This window comes from Carlito syrichta, unplaced genomic scaffold (assembly GCF_000164805.1).
Source record: "Carlito syrichta isolate Samal-C Ts95f unplaced genomic scaffold, Tarsius_syrichta-2.0.1 Scaffold307993, whole genome shotgun sequence".
Lineage (NCBI taxonomy): Eukaryota > Metazoa > Chordata > Mammalia > Primates > Tarsiidae > Carlito > Carlito syrichta.
This window is the reverse complement of record NW_007252089.1, coordinates 412,436-437,721: the sequence shown is the minus strand read 5'-3', so window position 1 is coordinate 437,721 and position 25,286 is coordinate 412,436. Positions and strand designations below refer to the sequence as shown.

The 25,286-nt window shown below is 37.3% G+C and overlaps 2 protein-coding genes across 2 annotated transcripts in view; one reads left to right on the top strand and one right to left on the bottom strand.

Moving 5' to 3' along the window:
• Positions 1-2,374: 2,374 nt before the first annotated feature.
• Positions 2,375-11,483, bottom strand: SCRN3 (secernin 3; the record flags this gene model as incomplete). The annotated part of the gene is made up of 5 exons (XM_021715891.1): positions 2,375-2,626; positions 5,958-6,157; positions 6,680-6,861; positions 8,378-8,451; positions 11,363-11,483. Coding segments are annotated over 5 exons (822 nt in total), but the record flags the coding sequence as incomplete, so codon positions are not given.
• The window catches only part of CIR1 (corepressor interacting with RBPJ, 1), a 41,772-nt gene continuing 27,958 nt past the window's right edge, over positions 11,473-25,286 (top strand). Inside the window, exons 1-7 of the mRNA XM_008064752.1 lie at positions 11,473-11,628; positions 15,600-15,694; positions 21,076-21,149; positions 21,774-21,784; positions 21,880-21,944; positions 22,964-23,012; positions 23,839-23,956. Coding sequence (XP_008062943.1) covers positions 11,557-11,628; positions 15,600-15,694; positions 21,076-21,149; positions 21,774-21,784; positions 21,880-21,944; positions 22,964-23,012; positions 23,839-23,956 — 484 coding nt within the window. The 5' untranslated portion in view covers positions 11,473-11,556. The remainder of the gene's footprint in view (positions 11,629-15,599; positions 15,695-21,075; positions 21,150-21,773; positions 21,785-21,879; positions 21,945-22,963; positions 23,013-23,838; positions 23,957-25,286) is intronic.

The window sequence follows — 25,286 nt, the reverse complement described above, 5'->3', positions numbered from 1 at the left end:
CTAAAGGCACGTGCCACCATGCCCAGCTTATAATGTGAATAGGACTTCTGCTTCTAATCATGAAAGAGCAAAGGTCCAGAATTACCCTCCTACTATAAACACACAGAAAACTGGACAAAATAAATACAACTATGTTGTAGGCATTGGACAACAGGTAATACAAGGTTATGATCCCTGAGAGAAAGGAAACCAACAAGGTAAGCACTACCATCACAGTGACTTTCTTTTTGGAAGTAATTTTTAGCCCACAGTGCAGGGAGAGGGAGCCAAGACATAGTCCAAGGTCACTCTAAATTGAAGAAGCAGAGATCAAAGTTGAGGGAGGCCAGGGTGGCTAGAGTAGAGCAGAACACCAGAGAGGAGAGAGATACCCGAAGAAAATATTCTAAAAATCTGTATAATGGCTTCCTTGAGCCTTTGGCAGAATACTAGTTGGCACACGTGCTTAGGGTGAAACTCCACAAGGCCAAGCAAAGAACAAATTTTAAGGAAAGAGAAACTACCAGCCACTGTAAGTTCTTAAAAGTTCATAAAGCTAATGCAAGGCTGGGAATCTTTCAAGTTCCCAACAGCTGGAGTAAGGTGACCTCATTTAATACACAGCACATTCAGTGGAAATCCCAGAAGGATCACATCCCTTAGTAGTGGAACTAAAGTAGCCCTAGAATAAAGATTACTTTAGAGCTATCCTAGAAAAGCTTAAAAACAGGCTTCAAAGAGATGAAACTGTTTCTTAAGTAGCTTAACTAACTGCTAAAACAAAGTCCAACACTACTTAAAGGAAGAAAACAAAATTTAACACAAAGAAAATCACAATGGACACCATCTAGTCAAAGATCACTAGACATGTGAATAAGCAGGAAAATGCAACCGAAATCTAGAAGATTAAGTCAACAAAAACAGACCCAGAAATTGCAGAAATAATGGAGTTAACAAGCAAGGATGCCAAAACAGCTATTATAAATATGCTAAATATGCTCAAGGATTTTTTAAAACTTGAAGGTAATAAATAGAGAAATGGAAGTTATATAAAAAGAACCAAAGGGTGATTTCTCTCACCCATGTCACTAGCTCTGGCATGTCTCCCTTTGTTTTCTCCCTTCTTTCTCTAAGAAACTTTGTTTTAAAACTTAAAAAAAAAAAAGTAATTTATAGAGATGAAAAAATAATGACTGAAGTAAAAATATTACAGTAGAGATCAACAGCAGACTAAATAATGCAGAAGGTATCAGTGAACTTGAGGACATAATAGCAGATGTAGAAACTATATCCTTTCATCTCAACCACCATGTAACTTACATGTTTTCAATGGCAATTACCTGTAGATTCATTATAGCAGATTTCCCATTTGGATGGGAAAGTTTTGTTTTCAATGGCAACAACATGTAGATTCATTATAGCAGATTTCCCATTTGGATGGGAAATTTTAGTAAAATACAAATATCTGTCAAATCAAATAGTCACATAGTGGGTATAGAAATACAGGTGTGCCAGGATCTTGTGTAGTTTACTGGTTCCAAACCAGTGTTTCTCAGTACCGCACAGGTGGCTCTAGCTGAGCCCACAAATTACATGTGGTTTAGAATTCAATCTCTCACAGGAGGCAGTATTGATCTATAGGCTGGGGCAACAGGCAGCTCAATTCCAGGCTAAAACTCTGGGCAAGGAATAGAGTAGCATTTTTCAGAATCGTAGCCTTAATAAGGAATCCTGCTTTCCAAATGGTTCTTTCACCAAGACTCCTACATTCTCATAGATGTTAATACTTAGCCTCTAAAACATATATCTGGTCCAGATTCCTGCCCTTGACACAGAGATGAGGAGGACGATGTGGGAAGGAGACACCTCAAATTTTACCAACACTATGGGTCTTTTCACTTTGGGTGATTTCCTCTTCTCGTATTTGAACTAGGTATATAGCTTCTTGTCCTTAACGTTTAAATATTTTATCCAACATTTCTAAAGTTTTGGAGTGGAAAGAGAGGATTCCTATATCTGCTCAGTTTATCTTCTTGGCCAGAAGTTCAACATATAACCTTTGTAATAAGAACCAATAAGAGTACTATCAAAAGATAAATAAAGCAGCAGCAGCATAGTCAAAGAAGCCATGTCTCCATGTTCCAATGAATTGTGAGAAGAAAAGTAATCCCAATTTTTTAAAAAAACTAATAGTAACCAAAAAAATGTTCTGAGGATTGAGAATCTGAACTTAGCCTTCAAAACAATCATGACCCTCTCACAATACTTCACTTATCTAAAAAAATAGCTTATAGTAAATATCACAATGTTTTCCATTTTAATAAAACTATGTTTTTATTAAGTATAATACTTCAAAACAGATTTCATTATTCCCACATTACAGTTACACAAAATATAATTTGTCATTCAGATATTATTTCAATGATAAAATTACCTTTGTGTTTATTTAGAAGCTTGTAGCCCTCACAATATCTGCCTGATGAAGTCATCATCTTGGCTGTGTCAAGATAAGAGTATGTTGCAGCAAAATCAAACTCCTTTTTACCATCCCACCAACCTTTCTGCTTAGCGTAGTTTCTTATGTCTGGGTGTTCCCGATCAATCTTGGTTGTTATAGAAAGCTGATTAGAAATATTACGAATTCTCTCTATTTTCAAAGAAGAAGAGGGGAAGGGGGAAAAAAGTCATATTTAACATAAAGTGTCTATTTGTACATTATGATTCTTAATCATTTTAAATGTAAATACAGACTTTTAAATTTTGTGCTATGTGATCTATTACACATTTAAAAAGATAAATTAATTACTTTCTTAAACTTTTTATTTTGACATAATTATAGGTCCACATGCAGTTATAAGAAATAATACAGGCCGGGCTTGGTGTCTCAGCCTGTAATCCCAGCACTTTGGGAGGCCGAGGTGAGTGGATTGCCTGAGCCTGTAGGTTCGAGACCCACACGGGCAACTTGGTGAGACCTTGTCTCTACAATAAATAAAAAATTAGCTGGGCATGGTAGCACACGCCTGTAGTTCTGGCTACTTGGAAAGCTGAGGTGGAAGGATCATCAGAGCCCAGCAGGTCGAGGCTGCAGTGACCGGAGCATGCCGCTGCACTCCAGTCTGGGCAACAGAGTGAGACTCCAACTCAAAAAAATAATAATAATAATAATAATAATAATACAAAGAGATACTGTGTACCCTTCACCCAGTTTCCCCCATAGAAACATCTTGCAAAACTGTAGTATAATATCGCAACCGGAATATTGGTATTGATACAAAGTAAAGAATACTTCCACCACAAGGATCCCTCATGTTGCCCTTTTATAACCAAATCCACTCATCTCCCACCCCCGGTCCTTCATTCACCCCAGGCAACCTCTAGCCTGTTCTCCATTTCTATAATTGTCATCTCAAGAATGTTATGTAAATGAAATAATACAGTATATAAACTTTCGGCTTTTTTCACTCAGCACAATTCTCTGAAGATTCATTTAGGTTGCTGTATGTATCAACAGTTCATTCCTTTTTATTGCTGAGTAGTATTTTATGGTATAAATGTAACTACAGTTTGTTAATCATTCACAAGTTAAAAGACATCTGAACTGTTTTCCAGTTTTTGGTCATTATGAGAAAAGCTGCTATAAATACTTGTGTCCAGGTTTTTGTGTAAATATATGTAAGTTTTTACTTCTCTAGAATAAATGCATATGAGTGCAACTGCTAAGTTGTATGGTAGTTGCGTGTCTAGTTTTTTAAAAAAACTGCCAAACTATCTTCCAGAGTTGCTGGCCATACATTCTTACTAGCAATTATGAATGATCAAGTCTCCATATTCTTGCTAGCATTTGGTATGCCATTATTTTTTTTTTAGCCATTGTGATAGAAGTATAGTGAAATCTCATTGGAGTTTTGTATTTCCCTTATGGCTAATGATACTGAGCACCATTTCATGTACTTATTTGACATCTGTATATTCCTTTGGGCAAAATGTCCCTTCATATCTTTTGCCTGCTTTCTAGTTGGATGACTTGTTTATTGTTGAGTTTTAAGTGTTCTGTATATATTCTAGATATTAGTCTTTTCTATTAATTACTTTTTTAAAAAAATAGTCATATTTAAATCTAAAGCAGAAATATAAGACTTCCAAAAAATTTTATTAAGCTATTAACAAAATTTTAAACCAAAATATGAAAAATAAAAGCATGTTCCAGCCTGGGCAGCGAGACCTCATCTCTACAATAAATCAAAAAATCAGCTGGGCGTGGTAGCGTATGCCTGTAATTCCGGCTACTTGGAAGGCTGAGGCGGAAGGATCACCGGAGCCCAGCAGGTCGAGGCTGTGGTGGCCAGGAGCGGCCACTGCACTCAGTCTAGGCGACAGAGTAAGACTCCAACTCAAAAAAAAAAAAAAAAGCATGTTCCAAAAAGACTATAATAAATGAAACAGCTCATAATACATGAACATTGATAATTTTTTAAAAATTTACTTTTTAGAGACAGAATCTTACTCTGTTGCCCAGGCTGGAGTGCAGTGATACGATCATAGCTCGCTGCAGCCTTGAACTTCTGGGCTCAAGAGTTCCTCTCACCTCAGCCTCCCAAATAGCTAGACTATAGGTGCAGGTCACCAAGACTGATACTGTTTTAAAATCAATTAAAATGACAGCCTGCCAAATACAAATCAATTAAGTTACTTTAATAAAGTGATACTTGGAATATTTTCACTGCAAAAACCACACTTGAATCATGACAGAATCAAAGGTAGAAAAAGAATTTTCTAATAGATAATTCCCTATAGTTTAACAATTAAGTTCTTGGGCTCATTTAGTAATAGAAAGAGATAACAGTTGGCAAAATTAATCTATAACTAAATAATCGGACCCATCGAAGGTGTTCATTCTGGATAGCCAGGTGGGACTTTTTCAACAGAATGTATTTATTCATTTCTCTTTTGCATGTAGCACATTTAATAAAATAAAAAGAGTTCAATCAGGCCAAATATCACAATTAGAAAAAACAGTCTAAGTTCAATGTTGTTTGTTAATAATCATGGATGCAAAGAATAAAATGTCCATTAAGTCACTGGCAATGACCTATTTTGAAAAATGACATCCAAATCCTCTAAAGCTGAAGCCTGCCTTCATGAAGGCTTTCTGAACTCCTCTAGCTCACAGTAATCTTTCCTTATCTAAATGTTCACAGTCTGTGTGTCTGTATAATTCATGCACCATTTAACATTTTCACATGTGTATCTTATCTGCCTAATAAGGTGAGGAGTCCAGGAGGTAAATACACAAAAAGCACATGTTTATGCTTGATCACAAGGCTGTGCTTTAGTGAAAGAACACTGAAGTAAGAATCAGGATTGAAAGAGTTAAGTTCCAAGTTTTTCATTCACCACCTTTAGTCACTTTATATCTCTGGCTTTGCTCACTTGAAAAATTAAAGGAATATATGATCACAAAGAAACCATGGGAAAGAAAAGTCAAAGCATTCGAAAACAATTGAATTGTATTGTTTTATTCAATGGCATGAATGTGTATGTTTTACTACTGTCTTAATATATCCTTTCTAACCACTAATCTATGGATATCTGTCCCTAACCACACTCCCACTTCCTCACCTCCACACCTACATGTAAGATTCTGGAACACAGCCCAAAGTTTAAAAAAAAAGAAAGGGTAAGGGATTGTTAGAAAGTGAAGAAGTACTAAAGACAGCCAAGAGCAGCTGCAAAGAAAGTAGATACGGTTAGATGACATTCATATTCCCAGAGATAATGCTACCTATTTACCTTTTTCAAGAAGGCTCTTTATCGTACTCTTTTACTGTTCTTTACAATTTTTAAATTTCCCCTGCAGTTCAACCCTTTGTTGCACTATATTATAAGTCTTGAAAGACAATTAAATGCAATAGCTGCAGTTAAGGGCATATTTTACTAATTGGAAAACAAATTAAATCACAAAAAGTTGCCCATACCTTGTACTTTTTCTGCTGCCCAGTACTTCCCTGCAGTCTCCAGAATCCAGGCTTCATTCCTATCAGCTATCAGGAAACTGTTGTGATAACTAAATAACATACTACCCTCTGTACAGTTTCCACCCTGGCCATATTTTTCTAGTAGATCAACAATGACATTTAGGGCTTTTTCAGCTGTATCAGCTCTTTCAAGGCCAAGTCTAAAATAAAAATATTAAATTTCTCAGATTAAAATACATTTCTATTATTTTTCTTGATAATTTCATGCTCATGAGATTTTATGTATCATTCAAAGTAAAAATTCTTTCAGTTAACAGATAAAACGAAATCTAACCTTTAAAACTTTTCTTTCTGAAGTCAGTTTGGAATCATGAAAATAAAGTTTCTAGAGTCAAACACACCTATATTCAAATTCCAACTTGGTAATTTTTTGGCAAGTTACCTTAACCCATAAAATAAGCATAATAACTCATTACTGTGAGACTTAGTTAAGGTATGGTAAAACACATTAGGTACCTCCAATGAATCATAATTTCCAACCCCTTCCCTTCTCCCAATTAAATAATCTGAGAGTAATGAAAATGCATGCTGGTAGTCTAAAGCATTTTTGACACAAACTATAATGTATCAAAGTTCAAAAAATAAATAAAATAGGTAAGAGTTACATCAAAATTTAAAATCTAGACAAGTTCTCTAAGTGCAAAATGTAATAGAAAAGCCACCTGACAAGGTCCATGCCCAACAGTGCTTCTTCATTACAAACTTCTTCTCTTCCCCATACAGCCTCATTCCCAATGCAAACTCCATGCTCATTGGCCCCCATTTCTGCCCCCCACAACCAAGCTGGGCGACTAAGCACAACAGCATATGTTTCAGGAACTTGCTCAATTTCTATATAAGTACACTGCAAAAAAAAAAAAAAAAAAGTCATAGCAAGAACCACAAAACCAGAAAAGTTATCAAAATCCAGAATTTAAAAAAATCAATCAGAAGACATGACCATTATGAAAGATGTAAATGAAATATAACTCAATTGAAATTTTCAATAATAAAGATATTACCTTTAAAACATATTCAGAATTGACCTAAAGCATTTATTCATTCAAATACTTGCTGAGCATCTCCCATTATAAAGCCCTTTGCCAAGAGACACATTAATTATAAAGATGAAACAGATACAGTCCTCACTTTCAAGAAACTGACTTGTACATTAACTAAGACACAACAAAATATAAAGTATAAGGGCCATAAGGGGATGTTAACATGAGGCATCATAGAAGCTCAGATGAGACGGTTTCTAGTTGTGATATCTTGAAATATTTTCATAGAGGAAGTGTATATGAGTTGAAGCTTAAGGAAGCAGTTCTCAACTTCAATGTTCAGTGTTTCTTGATTAGTGATATAAGTACCCATAAGGTAGCCCTTAAATTCAAGTGTACTGCCATAGAATCCCATGTCACATGTCAAAGTAATTCATCAGGTATGTCCACCACCATGGAAAGAATGAGAACCACAGATTTACAGAATAGGATAGATTTCAATATGAAGCAATAAAGTGGAAATGGTATCATGGATGAATAAATAGTCTAAGTAAAAGAAAGAAAATATGGCATAGTATACAGAAAAAATCCAATATTTAATATATTTTAATATTAGACTATCAATAAAATAAACTCAAAAAGTATAAATTAACAACAAAAGCATAATATGAAACTCACTGTAAGTTCCATGTTAAATGGATTTTTAAAGTATATCTTTTCATTAATGTATATACTTCCAAGTGACTGCATAAAATGCATGCTGATAGTGTTATTGTGGGGCCTAAGAAATCTTTTTTGATGTGTTATAAAACTGAAAAGGAGAGTCTGGAGTGACTTTCATTTTCTACATCAATCAGAACCTACACCTACATCAACTCAGAATCAAAATCCATTTTGTCCATCAAACTCCAGTTAACCATGACTCCTATGAAGCCTTCCTTGATCCTTAATCTGAATTTAGTGTTCCTTTTCCTCTGCTGCCACAGCATATTCCTTTACTTCGATTTAGCATTTAAACCACCCTCCTTTATGATAGGGATAGCTGCTTACATATCCTATTTCTGTGCTAGACACTAAGCTTCTGGAAGACAGAATCCAAGCCTTGACAGCTGGCTTTAAATCCCTTGCCCTATCTAATATGCTTGCAAATGGAAAGCATTCAAATATTTGATCAAAGAGTAAACACTTTTTATTTCTGTTATTTGTTTCTTCCAAATCACTGAAAATAAAAGACCAGCAGTTTACTTCTGACTCAAATTTTAAATTATATTTAAATTCTTGAATGTTAACTTCTATAGTCTCTGCCAAATTGCTAATGATAGGAATGACTTTATGATATTAAAAAACCCGTATTGCTAACAAAACATGTATTTCACCTACCTTAAGATGTTCTCCCAGGTTATGAACTGCAGCAGGAAAATAAACTACCTCTTGTACCTCATCGCAGAGTCTATCTGAGTTTTTTCCAAATATAATCCTGTTATCAACTGTTGCTGGAGGTAATGCCACAAAAGTGTCACAAGAAAAAGGTTCCATTTTTCTTTTGAAAAACAAAAAATCATACAGAAGTTTTAAAATAAAAAAAGAGAAAATATTTTAAAGTTTATAAAAACAAAGACTTTTACTCAGTGACCAAAGGATGTTATTGCCATATCTACTTAAGGATGTTCATTAAAGTTTTAAATTTCATATACTGTAGTAAAAAAAATCAATAAGAATATGACCGGAGACTCAATCTTTTATTACAAGAGTCAGTGAGAAAACAGCAATGAGAACCACCTTCTTCTAATCTATAGTTCAAATTTACTCTTTAAGATCTTTCTCTCCTGACCTCTTCCCTGAATATGCTTTCACTATTTCCATATTTGGAGATCCCTGTATCTAGCTCTACTGTTGTAAAGGCTATATTATACTATAATTATGTACATATTTGTGTATATATATATATACAAATATATATATATTTGCGTACATATTGCATCCCTTTCTGGACAATGAGATTCTTGAGGGCTGGGAGTTATGTCTTATTAATCTTTGTATTCTCTTTGCTGGAACTTATGGGAAAAAATTCCATTTAGCCAGTTTTTCCTCAAAGAAGGAAAAAGGGATCTCCTTCAAGTTGGGGAAGAATACACACAGATTATAATACTAATAAAACTGAAATTTTGTAACATACTCACTGATTCAAACCAAAAAATGTCAATATAATTCCAAATTGTTGATATTTCCAGGAGAAAGTTCACATATATAATTTTAAAATCCTGGTTATATAATTTAGTATCTAAATGCATTTGTATTTTGGAAAATCTTAAATCCTCAGTTTTAGTAATACTCTTAAGTGTCCGGTATTTTTATTTTGCTTTCAGAATGAACATAGTTACAGAGTTTCCTTCTTTCCCTTATTTAATAATGTCCAAACATTAGAATGGCTTAGCACAAGCAGATGCTAGCAATTTTAAAATAAAATTTAAATGTAACAAATGTTTCATTAAAAAGAAAACAAAATGACTAAAGAAACAACTTCAGCCTGAAACTACAAGGAGTTTTTCTCTTCCCGGTAATTGGAAGACAGCAATCACAATCTTTTGCTATTTTGTGTATTTCAACCTTTATGTTCTGGAACTCCTTCTGTTTGGGTTCCAGAGTTAGTTCCACCACTACATAACTTTGCCAGGCTATTTAATCTTTAACATGGTGAGACCTCGTTTCTACAGTAAATCAAAAAAATTAGCCGGGTGGTAGCGCACGCCTGTAGTTCTGGCTACTTGGAAGGCGGAGGCAGAAGGATCGCAGTGGCCCAGCAGGTCAGTGCTGGGGTGGCCGTAAGCATGCCACTGCACTCCAGTCTGGGCGGCAGAGACTCCAGTTTAAAAAATAATAATAATAAAACAATCTCTCTCTATGTCTCCTGTCTCACTAGTAAAGTAAAAGATACTATTTGATGGGGCTATCATGAGAATTTATAAGAAGTAGAGCGTTCTGCAAAGTGTTTGAAACATAGTAGACACATGCAAAAGCTGTTAATATTATTTCATAAAAGAGTAAATTTCTCACAAAAGGCTTATTTTTTTATTTGAGTCAGGGCCTCACTCTGTTGCCCAGGTTGGAGGGCAGTGGCATGATCACAGGGCCACAGCCTCGACTTCCTGGGCTCAGGTGAACCTTCTGCTTCACTCTCCCAAGAAGCTGGGACTACAGGCGTACACCACCACACCCAGCTGTTTTTGATTTTAGAGACAAGGGCTGTCTTTGTTGCCCAGTCTGGTCTCGAACTCCTGTACTCAAGCAATCCTCTTGCTTCGGCCTCCCAAAGTGTTGGGATTACAGGCGTGAGCCACCATGGTTTATTCTTAACATCACCCCTAGAGGACTTGGTTGGTGAATCACCTACAACAGTAGCACCCACCTCCACTCAAACCATGGAGTCCCAAGGGCTATCAAGCTTTGCTAGGTATCCTGAGCTAACTGGGGTCGTAGGGAAAGCTAAGGAAACGTGCCGCCCTGTTCGAAGGGCGTGTAGTTCATGAGGTGAAGCCTTGAGAGCCTTTACTAACGCCGAACGCAAATTCATCATTCAGCAAAGGTTTGTTTATTGAACATCTCTCTGTGCCAGGCACTGTACAGCTGGAAACAGCCAGGTACAAAATAGACAGGGCCTCTACTCGTGTGGAGCCCGCTGTCATTCTATTTTATACACTTTTAGTTCACCGAGCACTTTCAGGAACATCACAGGTGTTGGAGCCTCACAAAACGTACCACCGTTATGGTGAGAACTACTATCTCCATAACACAAACGAGAAAACCGGTGCAGAAGTTTTTGCAACTCGAGTCAGAGTTCAAAGAAAGTAATGGGCTGTGCCGAGCGTGGTGGCTCACGCCTGTAATCCTAAGGCTTTGGGAGGCCGAGGCGGGAGGATCGCTGAGGCTAGGAGTTCGAGAGAAACCTAGGCAACAGAACGAGCTCCTGTCTCTACAAAAAATAAAAATTAGCCGGGCGTGATGGCGCGCGCCTGCAGTCCCAGCTACTCTGGAGGCCGAGGCGAGAGGCGAGAGGCTCGCTTGAGCCCAGGAACTTCAGAGGTCAAGGTCAAGGCCGCAGTGAGGTATGCTCGCGCCACTGCACTCCAGCCCGGGCGACAGAGCGAGACCCTGTCTCCAAAAGAGAGAAGAAAATCGTGGGCTGGAACTTCAAGCACCTCTTGCAGAGGAGCCGCCGCCGCCCACCCCGCACCTCCGCCGGCAGCGCTCAGATGGCAGCTGGCGCAGCTGGGCTCGTGGCTCCCAGTCAAGCAGCGCCCCGTCCCAGTCGGTCTTCCTAGATCCGACCTCAACTCTGCACGCCCCTTCCCCGTGCACGCCCCTCACCTTGCCTCCCTGCTACCCGAAGTGACAGGGGGTTAGAAGCGGGGGGCGGCGGGCGCAGGCGCCAGTCGCCGGAAGTTGTCACCTTTGACCTCGGAAGTTCCCGCTGCCGCTGGTCGCGCAGTTCCGGTTCGGCAGCAGAGTTTGTTTACGTTCGGCTTAGGTCTGAAGGCTGCTTTCCCTCCTCCGGCTCCAAGATGGGGAAATCGTTCGCCAACTTCATGTGCAAGAAGGACTTTCATCCCGCCTCGAAATCCAACATCAAAAAAGTGAGTAAAGAGACCCCGGGAGGGAGCTGGGCCTGGAGGCTGGCTTCCCAGAGGCTGCTGGAGGTGGGAGTGGTGGTGCCTCTGACATCTTCCCAGGACAGCCCCCTCTTCTCCTGGCCTAAAGCCCTGGTGTTCTGGCCCCTTCTTCTCTGCTGAGCAACTCGCCGATGAAGCGGGTCCTCGAAGTTTATTCTACATCGAGGAGACGGGCGGCCTAGGAGCTTTTTCGGCCGGAGTGCAAATCCACATAACATGGAGACTGATATTAGAGTTCCTTAGCGGATTCTGGTTTGGTTTTTACTGATCCCAGGGATCACGGCTTCTGATCGATGATCTTCTGGACAAAGAAGACTCCAGTTTATTTAAGATGGAGCTTAAAAGAGAAATCTACTCGATAATGTAGTGTCTGTTTGATGACCTCATTGAAGTTTAACGTCCTAAATACTTACAAGTCTATTGGGTGCCGTACTTTGCTGAATCTCATAGCAATCAAAAAGCAAATGGTGACATAGAAAGAATTAGGGCTTTAGAATCAGATCTGGATTCGAGTTACTCCAGCACGGTCACTTTAACCTTAAGACATTCCACAAAATATTTAATATCTTTGTTTCTCAGTCTCCTAACCTATAAATTAAGGATGATTGAATTGTAAAATTGTGACGATTAAGTGAAATGGTGTAGATAAAGGAATTTGAAACAAAGTGACCACCTATTATTGTGCCCACTACATAGAGGAGATGCTCAATAAACTGTTAATTTCCCCTACCACTGACAGTAGTGGGAAACTGCCCGGGGAGGGGGGGTGGGATTGGCAGTCGAGGGAAACTGCCAGGGGAGGGAGGGGCACACCCCATCAACAAGGGTACCTGCATAATTGACATTTGTATATCTAACCCCGAATTTTACCCCACATCTTTAAAAAAAAAACTCCCCTACCTACAATCTTATGAAAATGAGTTAAGCTTTTAGTGGTTTTAAAAACCAGTTGTAGTGATGATGTTTTGCTATATACCCTCGCTTCAGACCACTATTTCTCAACTTTTTTCATTATTGCCTTCCTAAGAAATAGGCTATTTACACGTTTCTAATTATTCCCCCATGAAATTTTAATACTGTTTATCTGTTTATGACAATCTATGTAAACATTTACATTAAAAGAGTAAGATGATTTTTTTTGCCATCTCCCCCAGGTACCAATTATCTGCCCCTTGGGGGACAGCAATATCTTCCCTATTAAGAATGTATGCTCTAGCCATGAGTTTCTCAACCTCAGCATCACTCCTGTATTTAGTCAGCTAATAAATTCTATTGGGCTTACCTTCCAAGTGTCTCTTGAATCCATATCCAATGTCTGTCACTACTGCCTGTATCTTAGTTTTGACCTCATCACCTTTCACCAAGATTGTTGTCGTTCCTAACTGGTTTTTCTCCTTCCAGTCTTGACTCCTCTCAAATCTATTATCTACACAAGCATCAGAATAGTCATTTTTTGATAGCTTTACTGAGATAATTTCACATATCATACAATCACCTGTTTAAAGTGTACAATTCAATGAGGTTTAATATATTCATGGAGTTGTACAGTCATCACCACAAATAATTTTAGAACATTTTCATCACCTCAAAAAGAAACCCCCAAAACTGTTAACAGTCACTCCCTATTTCTCAACCCCCCACCCTGCCCCATTCCCATCTCTGGGCAAGCACTAGTCTACTCTGTTTCTGTGGATTTGCCTATTCTGGACATTTCAAATAAATGGAATCATGCAATACATGATCTTCTGTGACTGACTTCTTTCACTTAGCATGTTTTTGAAGTTCATCCATGGTAGAGTTTGTATCAGTACTTTATTCCTGTTTATTGCTGAGTAATATTCCATTGTGTGGACGTAAGTTGTTTCTCTAGACTAGTCTTTAAAGCACAAATCTTATCACTTCCAGCTCCTTATTAAAATTGTATAGGATTAAGTCCTAGCAGTCTGGCTCCATCTTATTTCTTCATTCCCTACTGCTCTTCCCACCTCAGGTTTTATATTCTGGTATATCAAACTACTTATTTTCTCTTTTACACCTTTGGACCTTTGCTTGAATTGTTACCTCTGCCAGTAATATCTTGTCCTGTTTTTTACTTGGCAGTCTTCATCTGTTTCAAAACCGTGTTTAATGTGTGAAGTTATCTGTTTATAGAGTTCTTTCTTGCAGCAGAGTTTGTAATAGCAGAATATAGGAAGTTTCTTAAACGCCCATCAGTACAGTAGGAGACTGCTTAAATAAATGATAAGTTATAGTATAACCCCATAATAGAATAATATGAAACCCCAACCCCCAAAAAGAGAAGAAAGCTTTTGTTTACTGATCGGAGAATTATCTGCATGGTATAGAATTTTATATGTATTCTCTTTGTGTATTTGTGAAGTATGTTACCACTTATTTAAAAAGAATGTATATATATATGTACATTAGACCATTTTGGGAAGGATATACAAAAATGTGTAACACTGGCTTCCTGTGAATATGGTTAGTTAATTTAGAATATAAATAACTTGTAAAAATTGCTATATAGCATTCTCTAATGCTGGTTTTCCCCATTGCCCCCCCAAAGTTAATCACTGTCGTGTTCTGTTTCTTTATCTTTATATATCTTTGGCCAAATAATCAAGCTTAATTATTATTTTTAATTATGAAATAATTTAAACATGCAGCAAAGTCATTATGATTTTCTACTAGCAGCAAAGTCATTATGATTTTTGACTAGCAGATTCTGAGGATTTTGAAGGCAGGAATATGTTTTATTACTTCTTATTCCAGTCCATGATAAGTACTCAATATGTATTTGGGCTCTTGAGCAATTGAGACTGAAATAACTTTGTAAAATCTAAAGCTTTAGATAAATGGTATTCTGTTATAAGTAGTATGTTATTCTGCCAGCCAATGAGGTCTTGCAGTTTTCTGTTGGACTGTTTACATTGTGGGCTTCAGTGAAAATTCCAGACATGTGCTGGAAGTATAGATTTTTCTCTTACTAGCAGTGGAATAAACTTTTAGAAACATGCTCCAAAAGAAATTTTAGATACATTCTGTTTTCAGCAGGTTCTTTTTCATTTCTATTTTTGTTTTTGATCTCCATATTCTTGTTGTTCACATCTCAAACTGTCCCCATAGACCCTTCCTATCTCAGTGCTACTACAATACAAATAACTACCCCTGTTTTGCTTTTAAAATTGAGTAATGGCAGTCTTGTCCCACACCCTCCTTCCCATACTTGTCTCCCCCCCCCACAGTTTATAGTTACAATTATCTCAGTGTAAGTGTCCTCAAACTTACATCCTTGAAACTTAGTGTGTTTGGATAGAAAGGCTTGACTTACTGTTTATGTTGAATGGTTGTCAAACACAAAGGCAGGAGATACAGACACTGGGTACTGCTAAAAGAGGGAGGGAAGGAGGATAAGGGGCACACAACTACCCATTGGGTACCATGTTCACTACTCCGGGGGGAGAGGGCTTGCTAGAAGCCCAAATTTTGCCTTTACACAATGAACCTATGTAGCAAATCCTCACATGTACCCCACAACTGTAAAATAAAATTTTAAAAACCCAAAGGTGTGAAGATGTCAGGCACATGACCAAAAAATAGTTACATAGATTAAACATTCTGTGTAGAGAGATGCTTGTTCTGCTGTCTGAAATAACATAAGGACTGAGTGCAAGAAGCTGTTGTTCCACATATGCTCCGAGTGGTTCTCAAGTTTGACACTTTTGCCTGATAGCTTAGCGAGTTTGAAGGTTGGATTTAAGGCACAAGTCAGATTTTTCAGGGGTTATTTTGTGATGGTGTCATTATGACCAAATTGGATTATGTTGTCAACTGTAAGCAATAGCGTTTTATATTTTATTATAAAAGAAAAGCAGACTTCCTATTTAATTTAAGTCCAACTATTTACTTTACATTTTTTAACTTCACTAATTTAGGTATGGATGGCAGAACAGAAAATATCATATGATAAGAAGAAACAAGAAGAATTAATGCAACAGTATCTTAAAGAACAAGAATCATATGATAATAGGTAAGAAATTCTACTATACTGATGTTCTTAGAATAATCAATTTCATGAGATTGATTCCTTACTGAATTATATTAAGTCAGTTTTTTTTTAATTGAATGCCCAATGATAGGATTCTTTTATTTTTCTGTGAACTGTCTTTTTTACTCTCAAACCTATAGATGGCTGCCTTTTTCCAGCTTTACCCATAATTCACATAAAATATAGATTCATGTGACTCGTACAGTCAGTGAGCAAGTTTCAAATTAGGCAAAGCTTAGAAGAACAAGAAATATCTACACTTGAACTGCTGAGACCTCTTATAAAAGTATTTCATTAACATACACTCAAATGAAAAGATGTTCACAGGGCACCTTCAAGAAGAAAAGTAAACTGTCTTTATTTGACTTGTTCTGTTCATGGCTAGAGTTCCTCATTGGTTTCTTCCAGTGTGGTACCTACTCTTTAGTTATTGTGATTTTATGTTTGCAAATCTAGCACCAAAACTGGTTTCTCTTGGTTAATCAAGCAACTAAGCAGAGGTGTTTTAGTTATATAGACTGTACTCTGAGTTCAAGAATACTTGCTTTCATTTGAAACTCTGGAACAGGCTGGTCTCGGTGGCTCAGCCTGTAATCCCAGCACTTTGGGAGGCCGAGGCGAGTGGATTGCCTGAGCCTGCGGGTTCAATACCCACCTGGGCAACTTGGCTAGATCTCGTCTCTACAATAAATCAAAAAAAATTAGCTGGGTGTGGTAGCGCACACCTGTAGTTCCAGCTACTTGGAAGGCTGAGACAGAAGGATGGCCAGAGCCCAGCAGGTTGAGGCTGTGCGGTGGCCAGAGTGTGCCACTGCACTCCAGTCTGGGTAACAGTGAGACACCAACTCTCAAAAAAAAAAAAAAGAAAAGAAAAGAAACTCTAGAACAGAACTGTAAATTTTCCACAAAGATTGACTTTTTATCAAAATATGGAATTCAAGCAAAGTACTACTACACTGTGTTTTTAAATATAATATATTGCTATCCTATTTAAACTGCTCTTTAAAATATAATATATTGAGAGGAAAATTAAAAACTAAAACTCAGTTCAATTAAGTAGCTTTCTCACTAATTTTATTTAATCTTGTTAACTTCTGTTGAGTACCTGCTTCACTAAAGACAACAAATGGTGTTGTAAGGGCCTGTAAAAGTGTCTGAAACATAGTTTTTTTCTACCCCTAAGAAATTCTAATTTCGGGACCCACCTGGGCAGGCAAGACCTCATCTCTACAATAAATCAAAAAATCAGCCAGGTATGGTAGCACATGCCTGTAATTCCGGCTACTCGGAAGGCTGAGGCAGAAGGATCGCCGGAGCCCAGCAGGTCGAGGCTGCGGTGGCCGGGAGCGGCCACTGCACTCCAGTCTGGGCGACAGAGTGAGACTCCAACTCAAAAAAAAAAAAGAAATTCTAATAAGGAGTATATACATATATTAATACTTCAGGGCCAAATATAATGACTGATATATTAAAAACACTGCTTTTAAAAATTTAGCATGTTAACATAGGACTGAATAATTCCATTTGAGATAACAAGGGAGGACTTCATGAAAAAGGTGACATTTCAGCTGAACTATGAAGAATGATAAGGATTTAGATCAATGTTTCTCAACTGAGGGCCATTTTTGTCCCCCAGGGACATGTGGCAATGTTTGGAAACATTTTTTAGCAGCACAGCCAGGGAGCTGGGGTGCTACCAACGCCTAGTGGGTGGAAATTAGGGCTGCCACAAAACAACCTGTAATGCACAGGACAGCTCCACACAACAAAGACTTACCTAATCCGAAATGTCCATGGCATCACTATTAAAAAATTCTTATTTACATGAGAGAAAAGCTTATTAAAGATCAGTACACTGGGAAAATGGAGAGGGTAGCTGGGAAACAGCCAAGTGTTGCGCTAGAGTTATAAACTTAGAGAAGAAATGGAAAAATAGATTTGAAACAGATCATAGTTGTTCATGTTTATTCTTTATCTTAAAAAGAAGAGTTACTATTTTTTCCTTTGTAGTTAATTAATATATGAAGCTCTGCAAATCCTTGTTTCTCCTTAAACTTTTGCCCACTAATTTTAGCATTCATCAGTAACTCTTGCCTGTATCAATTATTTATTACTGTGGTGGTCTAATTGTTATTTTCTATTTCTCTTGCTCCCCCTACATTTGTTAGTTTAAATTCCTCTGGGCTGGGTGTGGTGGCTCATACCTATAATCCAAGCACTTTGGGAGACCAAGTCAGAAGGATTGCTTGAGCCCAGGAGTTCAATACCATCCTGGGCAACATAGCAAGACCCTGTCTGTATTTTTTGTTAAGTTAGAAGAAGAAGAAGAATTCCTCTATAAGGAAGAGTTTCCCTTATTTGGTTACTTAATCATTTATTACTATCAATATGGACTTGTGGATATTAATTTAATTATTTGGATTATAATCTAATACTGTTGTTATTTGTTTCCTTGCTACAGTCCTTTCTCTTTGGGCCACTGACAGCTCTGTCAGGTTGGCACCTATATCCATTTAATATGGCCCATCTCTGTTTTTTTAAAACTGCTTCTGGTACCACAAGATGTTCCAGACTCGTCTTATTTTTCCCTGCTCCAGCACAGGAATCAGCCAGTTTTCCGAGGAGCCCTGGCTTCTTTTATTGATAAATGCTATTTAGAAACCAGGATCTGGGAACTAAGTGTGTTCCTGCTACTGGGATATTATTGCTTCTAGGTTTGGTCATTTGACTGCAAATTTATGAGTGATTGGTCATTTGCAAAGTCATTTTTTTCTTCCTCATTCAAAAGTGTTTTTCTTGATAGTCAGCTTTCTCATTATCCCCAACAGAAACCCTGTAACCATTTAGTAGTAACTCCCTATTTCCCCTCCTCCCTGTCCCTGGAAACCACCATTCAACTTTCTGTCTCTATGAATTTGCCTATTCTAGATACCTCATGTAAGTGGAATATTATATTAACTTGTATCTGGCTTATCTCACTGAGCATAATGTGTTCCAGGTTCATCCATGTTGTAATGTATATCAGAACTTCATTCCTTTTTATAGCTGAATAATATTCTGTTATATGTTTATACCACCTTTTGCTTATCTAGTCATCTGTTTATGGAGTCTTGGGTGCTTCTACCTTTTGACTATTGTGAATAATACTGCTGTAAACATTGGTATAGAAAATTCTAGTCAAGTCCTTGTTTTCAGTTTGTTTGAGTATATACCTGAGGGTGGAGTAGCTGGGTCTCATGGTAATTCTATGTTTAGCTTTTTGAGAAACAACTAAACTGTTTTTCATAGTGACTGCATCATTTTACATTTCCTGCTGATAATTCACAAAAGTTCTAATTTCTCTACATCCTTGGCTAATATTTGTTTTCTTTTTTTAATAATAGCTTAATAGGTATGAGGTGGTACCTCACTGTGGTTCCTATTTGCATTTCCTTAATGACTAGTGATGTTGAGCTTTTCATGTATTTGATTTTAATTTTTTTTAAATGGTCTTAATTCAAAATAAAGATATAATTTACATACCTGTTAAAATGTATGTTTGTTGTTTTTAAGTATATTTAGAGTTTTGGAGACATCACCGTAATCTAATTTCAGAACATTTACATCATCTGAAAAAGACATTTCATACCCATTAGCAATCACTACCCATTCTCCCACCTTGTCCCCCTTGTACCTCTCATCCCTAAGCATCTATGAATCTACTTTCCGTCTCTATAGATGTATCTGTTCTGAACATGTCATAAATTAGGTCATACACTATGTAGTCTTTTGTGATCAGCTTCTTTCCCTCAGCATGTTTTGAAGTTGCCCATGGCATAAGCATATGCAGTGCTGCATTCCCTTAGAGTGTTGAATGATTCTCTGTATGGATGTGGATCCCTGCATCCTTTGCCTATTTTTTACAGTTCTTTGTGGAATACAACGGCAATGAGGAGAGGAATTGCAATTATGTAGTATATTTTTTGTGATTGCCATTTCCAAATACAAAAGGAAATTCTTCTCACTCTTTAGCCTTCTTTTTTATGATTAGTACTTTACTTGGATCTTATGAATTAAAATTTTAGGCCAGGCACGGTGGCTCAAGCCTGTAATCCCAGCACTTTGGGCGGTGAGGTGAGGAGATTCCCTGAACCCACAGGTTCGAGAACAGCCTGGGAAACTTGACGAGACCTCATCTCTACAATAAATCAAAAAATTATCCGGGCCTGGTAATGCATGCCTGTTGTTCTGGCTACTTGGAAGGCTGAGGCGGCTACTTGGAAGGCTGAGGCGGAAGGATTGCCTGAGCCCAGCAAGTCGATGCTGGGGTGGCTGTGAGCGTGCCACTGCACTCCAGGCATTAAAAAAAAAACAATAACAACAAAAAAACTTTAACTCAGCCTCCCATATCTCTTTGTTTGTAAACAATTCAAACAGGGTACTCTCACTGTTAAAACAGAATTAAAAAGAATATGATTTTTGGGGTATAGCTGACACTGATTCCATCATACTAATTGGCCTGTTGTAGAATTCCTTTTATTTCTTCTTCTTCTTCTTTTTTTTTTTTTTTTTTTTTTTTGAGTCGGGATCTTGCTCTGTTTTCCAGGCTGGAATGTAGTGGTATGATCGTGACTCACCACAATCTCAACCTCCTAGGCTCAGGTGATCCTCCCACCTCAGCCTCCCAAGTAGCTGGGACTACAGACATGTGCCACCACACCAGCTAATTATTTGATTTTTTTTGCTGTGTTGCCTAGGCTGATCTCAAACTCCTAGGCTCAAGCGATCCTCCTGTCTCGGCTTCCCAAAATGCTAGGATTGCAGGTGTAAGCCACCACACCAGGCCTAGAATTTCTTTAAAATGATTCTTTCTTCTTTGGCCTCACTAAAGAATTTTATTCTCTTGCTGGTTTTGACTCTTCCAAGCTTTAATTGGATTTGACGTCCTAAAGAAATCCCAAAGAGACTCATTTTTTCAAAACTATTTGATCCTTTGCAGTTAAGAAAAAGTATTGGTAATGTTTAACTTAATTCCAAATTTGTGATGGCATATAGGATTTCAAACCTGTCACTATTTCCACAGCATTTCAGAGTTTAAGAAATTCCTTTCTTTTCTTCTCTCCTTTTCTGTTGGAATAGCCAGAATCTCAAGTAGTAAGAAAATCTTAGAACTCAGAAGCAGTTACTAAGGAGGCAGCACTGTTTGATTTCTGTTCATATAGTTCAAGTGTGATCTAGTCAGTGGAGTAAAGTTTTAGAACTTTATCTGTAACAAAAATATTTTATCTTAATTCCCTTAGGCTTTCTATGGGGGGTGAGGAATATTCTGTAATTTTTTTTCCTCCTACGTAAAATGGTTAACTTTATGTCTTGTTTCAACCTAGATTGCTTATGGGCGATGAACGTGTAAAGAATGGCCTTAATTTCATGTATGAGGCCCCACCAGGGGCTAAAAAAGGTACTTGTTTCATTTCCTTTTTTTGTCTTTGATACATGTGCAACTAAAGTTTGAAAACTACTATGACAAATATTTTTTATAAGTTGCCCTTCTTTAAAATTGCTATTATTCTGTGAAGATAATAAGGAATGCCGTAATCATACAGCAAAATAAATACTAAAGATGTTTTTCTAATCTGGTAGTATTTCATGATCTGTCTTTTGGGGAGGAAAAACATCTCAGTAACAGAAGAAGTGCATTAATTCTTTCAAAATTTGTGTATATATCTTAGTCTTCTTACTAAATATACTTTAATTCTTTCATAATTTGTGTATATATCTTTAGTCTTCTTAATAAATATACTTGTAAATAGAAAACATAATATTCACTGTCAATGAACAGTATACACATTTAAAATTAGGAATTAACATACTTATTAAGTGTTACACCTTTTTCAGTATTGTGTTTTATCTTTCTGTGGTTTGAATTTTTATCTTGTAAAAGAATAAAAAAAGTCAAATCATTAAATTCTTGCAAGTTACAATTAAATACCATGGTATTGTACTGTAGTATATAGTGGACTATATTTGAAGTTTTTAACTTGTCTTGCCTTTTTACTCCCATGTTTTTTGATATGCAATCAAGAAAACAAAGAGGTAAAGGACTATTTTTCTATGTCTGAATTTACTTGCAATTGATTGGATTGTGATTTTATGGAAAAACTAAAAGAATTTTCAATGAATGTTTTTAGAAAGAAGAAACTGAAGGAGAGACGGAGTATAAATTTGAATGGCAGAAAGGAGCACCACGAGAAAAGTAAGGACTGATTTACTTTTAAGACGCGATATATATTGTTAAATTTATCTGGCTGAGCATGGTGTCTTATATCTATAATCACAGCACTATGGAGGAGGAGTGTTTGAGGCTGGAAATTTCAGACCAGTCTAGACAACATAGTGAGACTTTGTCTCTAGAAAAAAAACAAATAATTAGCCAGGCGTGATGGTGCACTCCTATAGTCCCAGCTACTCAGGAGGCAGAGGTGGAAGGATCACCTAAGTCTAGGAGGCTGAGGCTGTGGTAAGCCATGATCATGCTACTGCACTCCAGCCTGGGCGACAGAGTGAGACCCCAACTCAAAAAAAATAAAAGAGAAAGTAAAAATTTATCCGATGTCTTTTTTTTTTCTTTTTGAGTTGGAGTCTCTGTCGCCCAGAGTGGAGTGCAGTGGCCGCTCCCGGCCACCGCAGCCTCGACCTGCTGGGCTCTGGCGATCCTTCTGCCTCAGCCTTCCAAGTAGCTGGAACTACAGGCGAGCGCTGCCACGCCTGGCTAATTTTTTGATTTTTATTGTAGATATGAGGTCTCGCCAAGTTGCCCAGGTGGGTCTCAAACCCTCGGGCTTGGGCAATCCACTTACCTTGGCCTCCCAAAGCGCGGGATTACAGATTGAGCCACTGAGCCTGGCCCCGATGTCTTTTTATTCACTAGAGAAGGCAAATGATATAAAAAGTTATTTTTAATTATTTTATTTAATGATTTCAATTAGTTGTCTAATGCAAATAATTTGATGATAGTCTTTTGTTTTATATACTTTTTCACTTTTTTAACATTGTAAATTAGTCTATGGGTCTATTAAGTGTAATTAGTCTATTAAGACTAGACTTTAATAACTAAATGGTGTTGGAAATACTAAATAGATTTTATGGTTATATATACTTATTGAAGAATATATTTCATAATGCGCTTAGAACTATAACACTTTTGGATTAACTGCTGTTTAATTTATTAAATTATTCTTAATATTGTGTTTATATATTTTCTCTATTTAATAGATATGCCAAAGATGACATGAACATCAGAGATCAACCCTTTGGTATTCAGGCAAGTAACACGTATTTTACTCTGTAAGAATAATTTTTATTTAATAAACATTTCTTTATTATTGTTCAAAAGTGTTTAAGCTGAAAAGGGGCACTCTTAGTATCAGATATTATAAGGAATAGAGGAGAAAACATTAAATGTAATAGACTGATAGAACATAGGAATCAAACTTTTGTAGTGAGGGTTATAATGGTATTGATCTCTGTAGTTTTCAAATAATTTGGTGAATTAGTTCAAGTTCAAGAAAATATTTAAAACTATTATTGGTTTAGAACCATGACACAGTATCAGAGGGCCAAATCCTTGCTATAAGGAAAGTTTTATTGGAACACCACCTTGCTTACTCACGTACATGTTGTCTACAGTTGCATTCCCATCTCAGCAGCAGAATTGAGTGGTTGTAACAGAGAGCATCTGTCCCAAAAAGCCTAAAATACTTACCATCTAGACTTTTGCAGAAAAAGCTTGCTAACCCCGGTTTAGAAATCAGAAACTTTAAAGATTAGTTTATTAAAATTAGAGAATTTAAGTTTAAGCCGTGACATAATTCTTTTTTGGTATTTTGCTATTTCTTCTTGAATGACATTATTATATTGCCACCAAATAATAGGTAAAAAGAAATAGGATTCAGCTTACCCTTTAGGACAGAATTTATTGCAAACAATTCCAGTGTTTTTATTAAATTACCAAACATAGTTATGGAGTTTCTTTCCCTGGAGTTCTTTTAAAAATGCAATTTAACCTAAACTCTGTCAAGGAACAGAAGTTGAACATTGATTAGATTCTTAGTAATTTGGTAACCAAAGTAACGTGCACTCTTTCTCAGGTTCGAAATGTGAGGTGCATTAAATGTCACAAATGGGGTCATGTCAACACAGATCGAGAATGTCCTTTGTTTGGTCTTTCTGGAATCAATGCAAGTTCAGTTCCCACTGATGGCTCAGGTAGGCATTAGACATAATTTATTTGTTTTGGAGTGTATATCAAGGACAAACAAGAAAAGATAAAATAATGTTTTTCTTTATTCTCTCTGGGTATTTTGCTTTATTTGGGTTTGTTGTGTGTGTGTGTGTGTAAAACATTCTCAAAATCTGATGATTAATGGGAAATTCTTATCATATGTGTTGAATTTGAAATACTGTGTAATAGGATAAAGTTGAATTTTTCCAGCCAAAGGCCCTATGAAGTTAATTTTTAAAATAACACATATTAGCTGGGTGCAGTAGTTCCTACCTGTAATCCCAACACTTTGGGAGGCTGAGGTGGGAGGATTGCTTGAGCCTAGGAGTTGAGACCAGCGTGGGCAACATAGTGAGACCTCATCTCTACAGAAAATTAAAAAATTAGCTAGGTATGGCAGGGCATGCCTGTCGTCCTAGCTACTTGGGAGCCTGAGACGGAAGGCTCGCCTGAGCCCAGGAAGTCGAGGCTGTGGTGAGCCAGAATTGTACCACTACATTCCATCCTGGGTGACAGAGTGAGACCCTGACTCAAAAATAAAAGTAAAAGTAAGATATATTAAACATAGTTTGTCAGGTTAGTAGCCTAAAAAGTGGAGGGAAAAATGGTTATTTCCCATACTCATATCCTTCTGGATTGTAAAAATAGACTGTACTGAAAGCCTCAGCTGGCTGGGCTTGGTGGCACAGCCTGTAATCCCAGCACCTTAGGAGGCTGAGGCGAGTGGATTGCCCAAGCCCAAGGGTTTGAAACCAGCCCGGCAGCCCAGGCAACTTGGCGAGACCTCGTTTCTACAATAAATCAAAAATTAGCCAGGCATGGTAGTGCACGCCTGTAGTTTCGGCTACTTGGAAGGCTGAGGCGGAAGGATCGCTGGAGCCCAGCAGGTCGACACAGAGGTAACCGTGAGTGTGTGTGGCACTGCACTCCAGTCTGGGCGATGGAATCAGACTCCAACTAAAAAAAAAAAAAAAAGCCTCAGCAATCATTTCTTTTTTTTTTTCAGATTAGAAAGTAATTTTAAGAATTTGACCAATTATTAAGTTTAATACCATCTTTTTAATGGTGTTTTAGAGGTCAGAATGTGTGGAGGAAGTATACAGACAGAATATTGTGATTGACTTTTTAAAAACTCCTTATTGCTCTAAATCAGGTTAAGAAACCACTTTTTAAGTAAAACTTTTCTCAGTGTAAGACAGTATCGATAATAGACTTTGGTCTGGCAATCTCTGACCAAAAAAAAAATCTCACTAATGCCACAATCCAGATACTCTTAAAAGCCCACATACCTAATGCACCCTCCTCCCTTTCCCC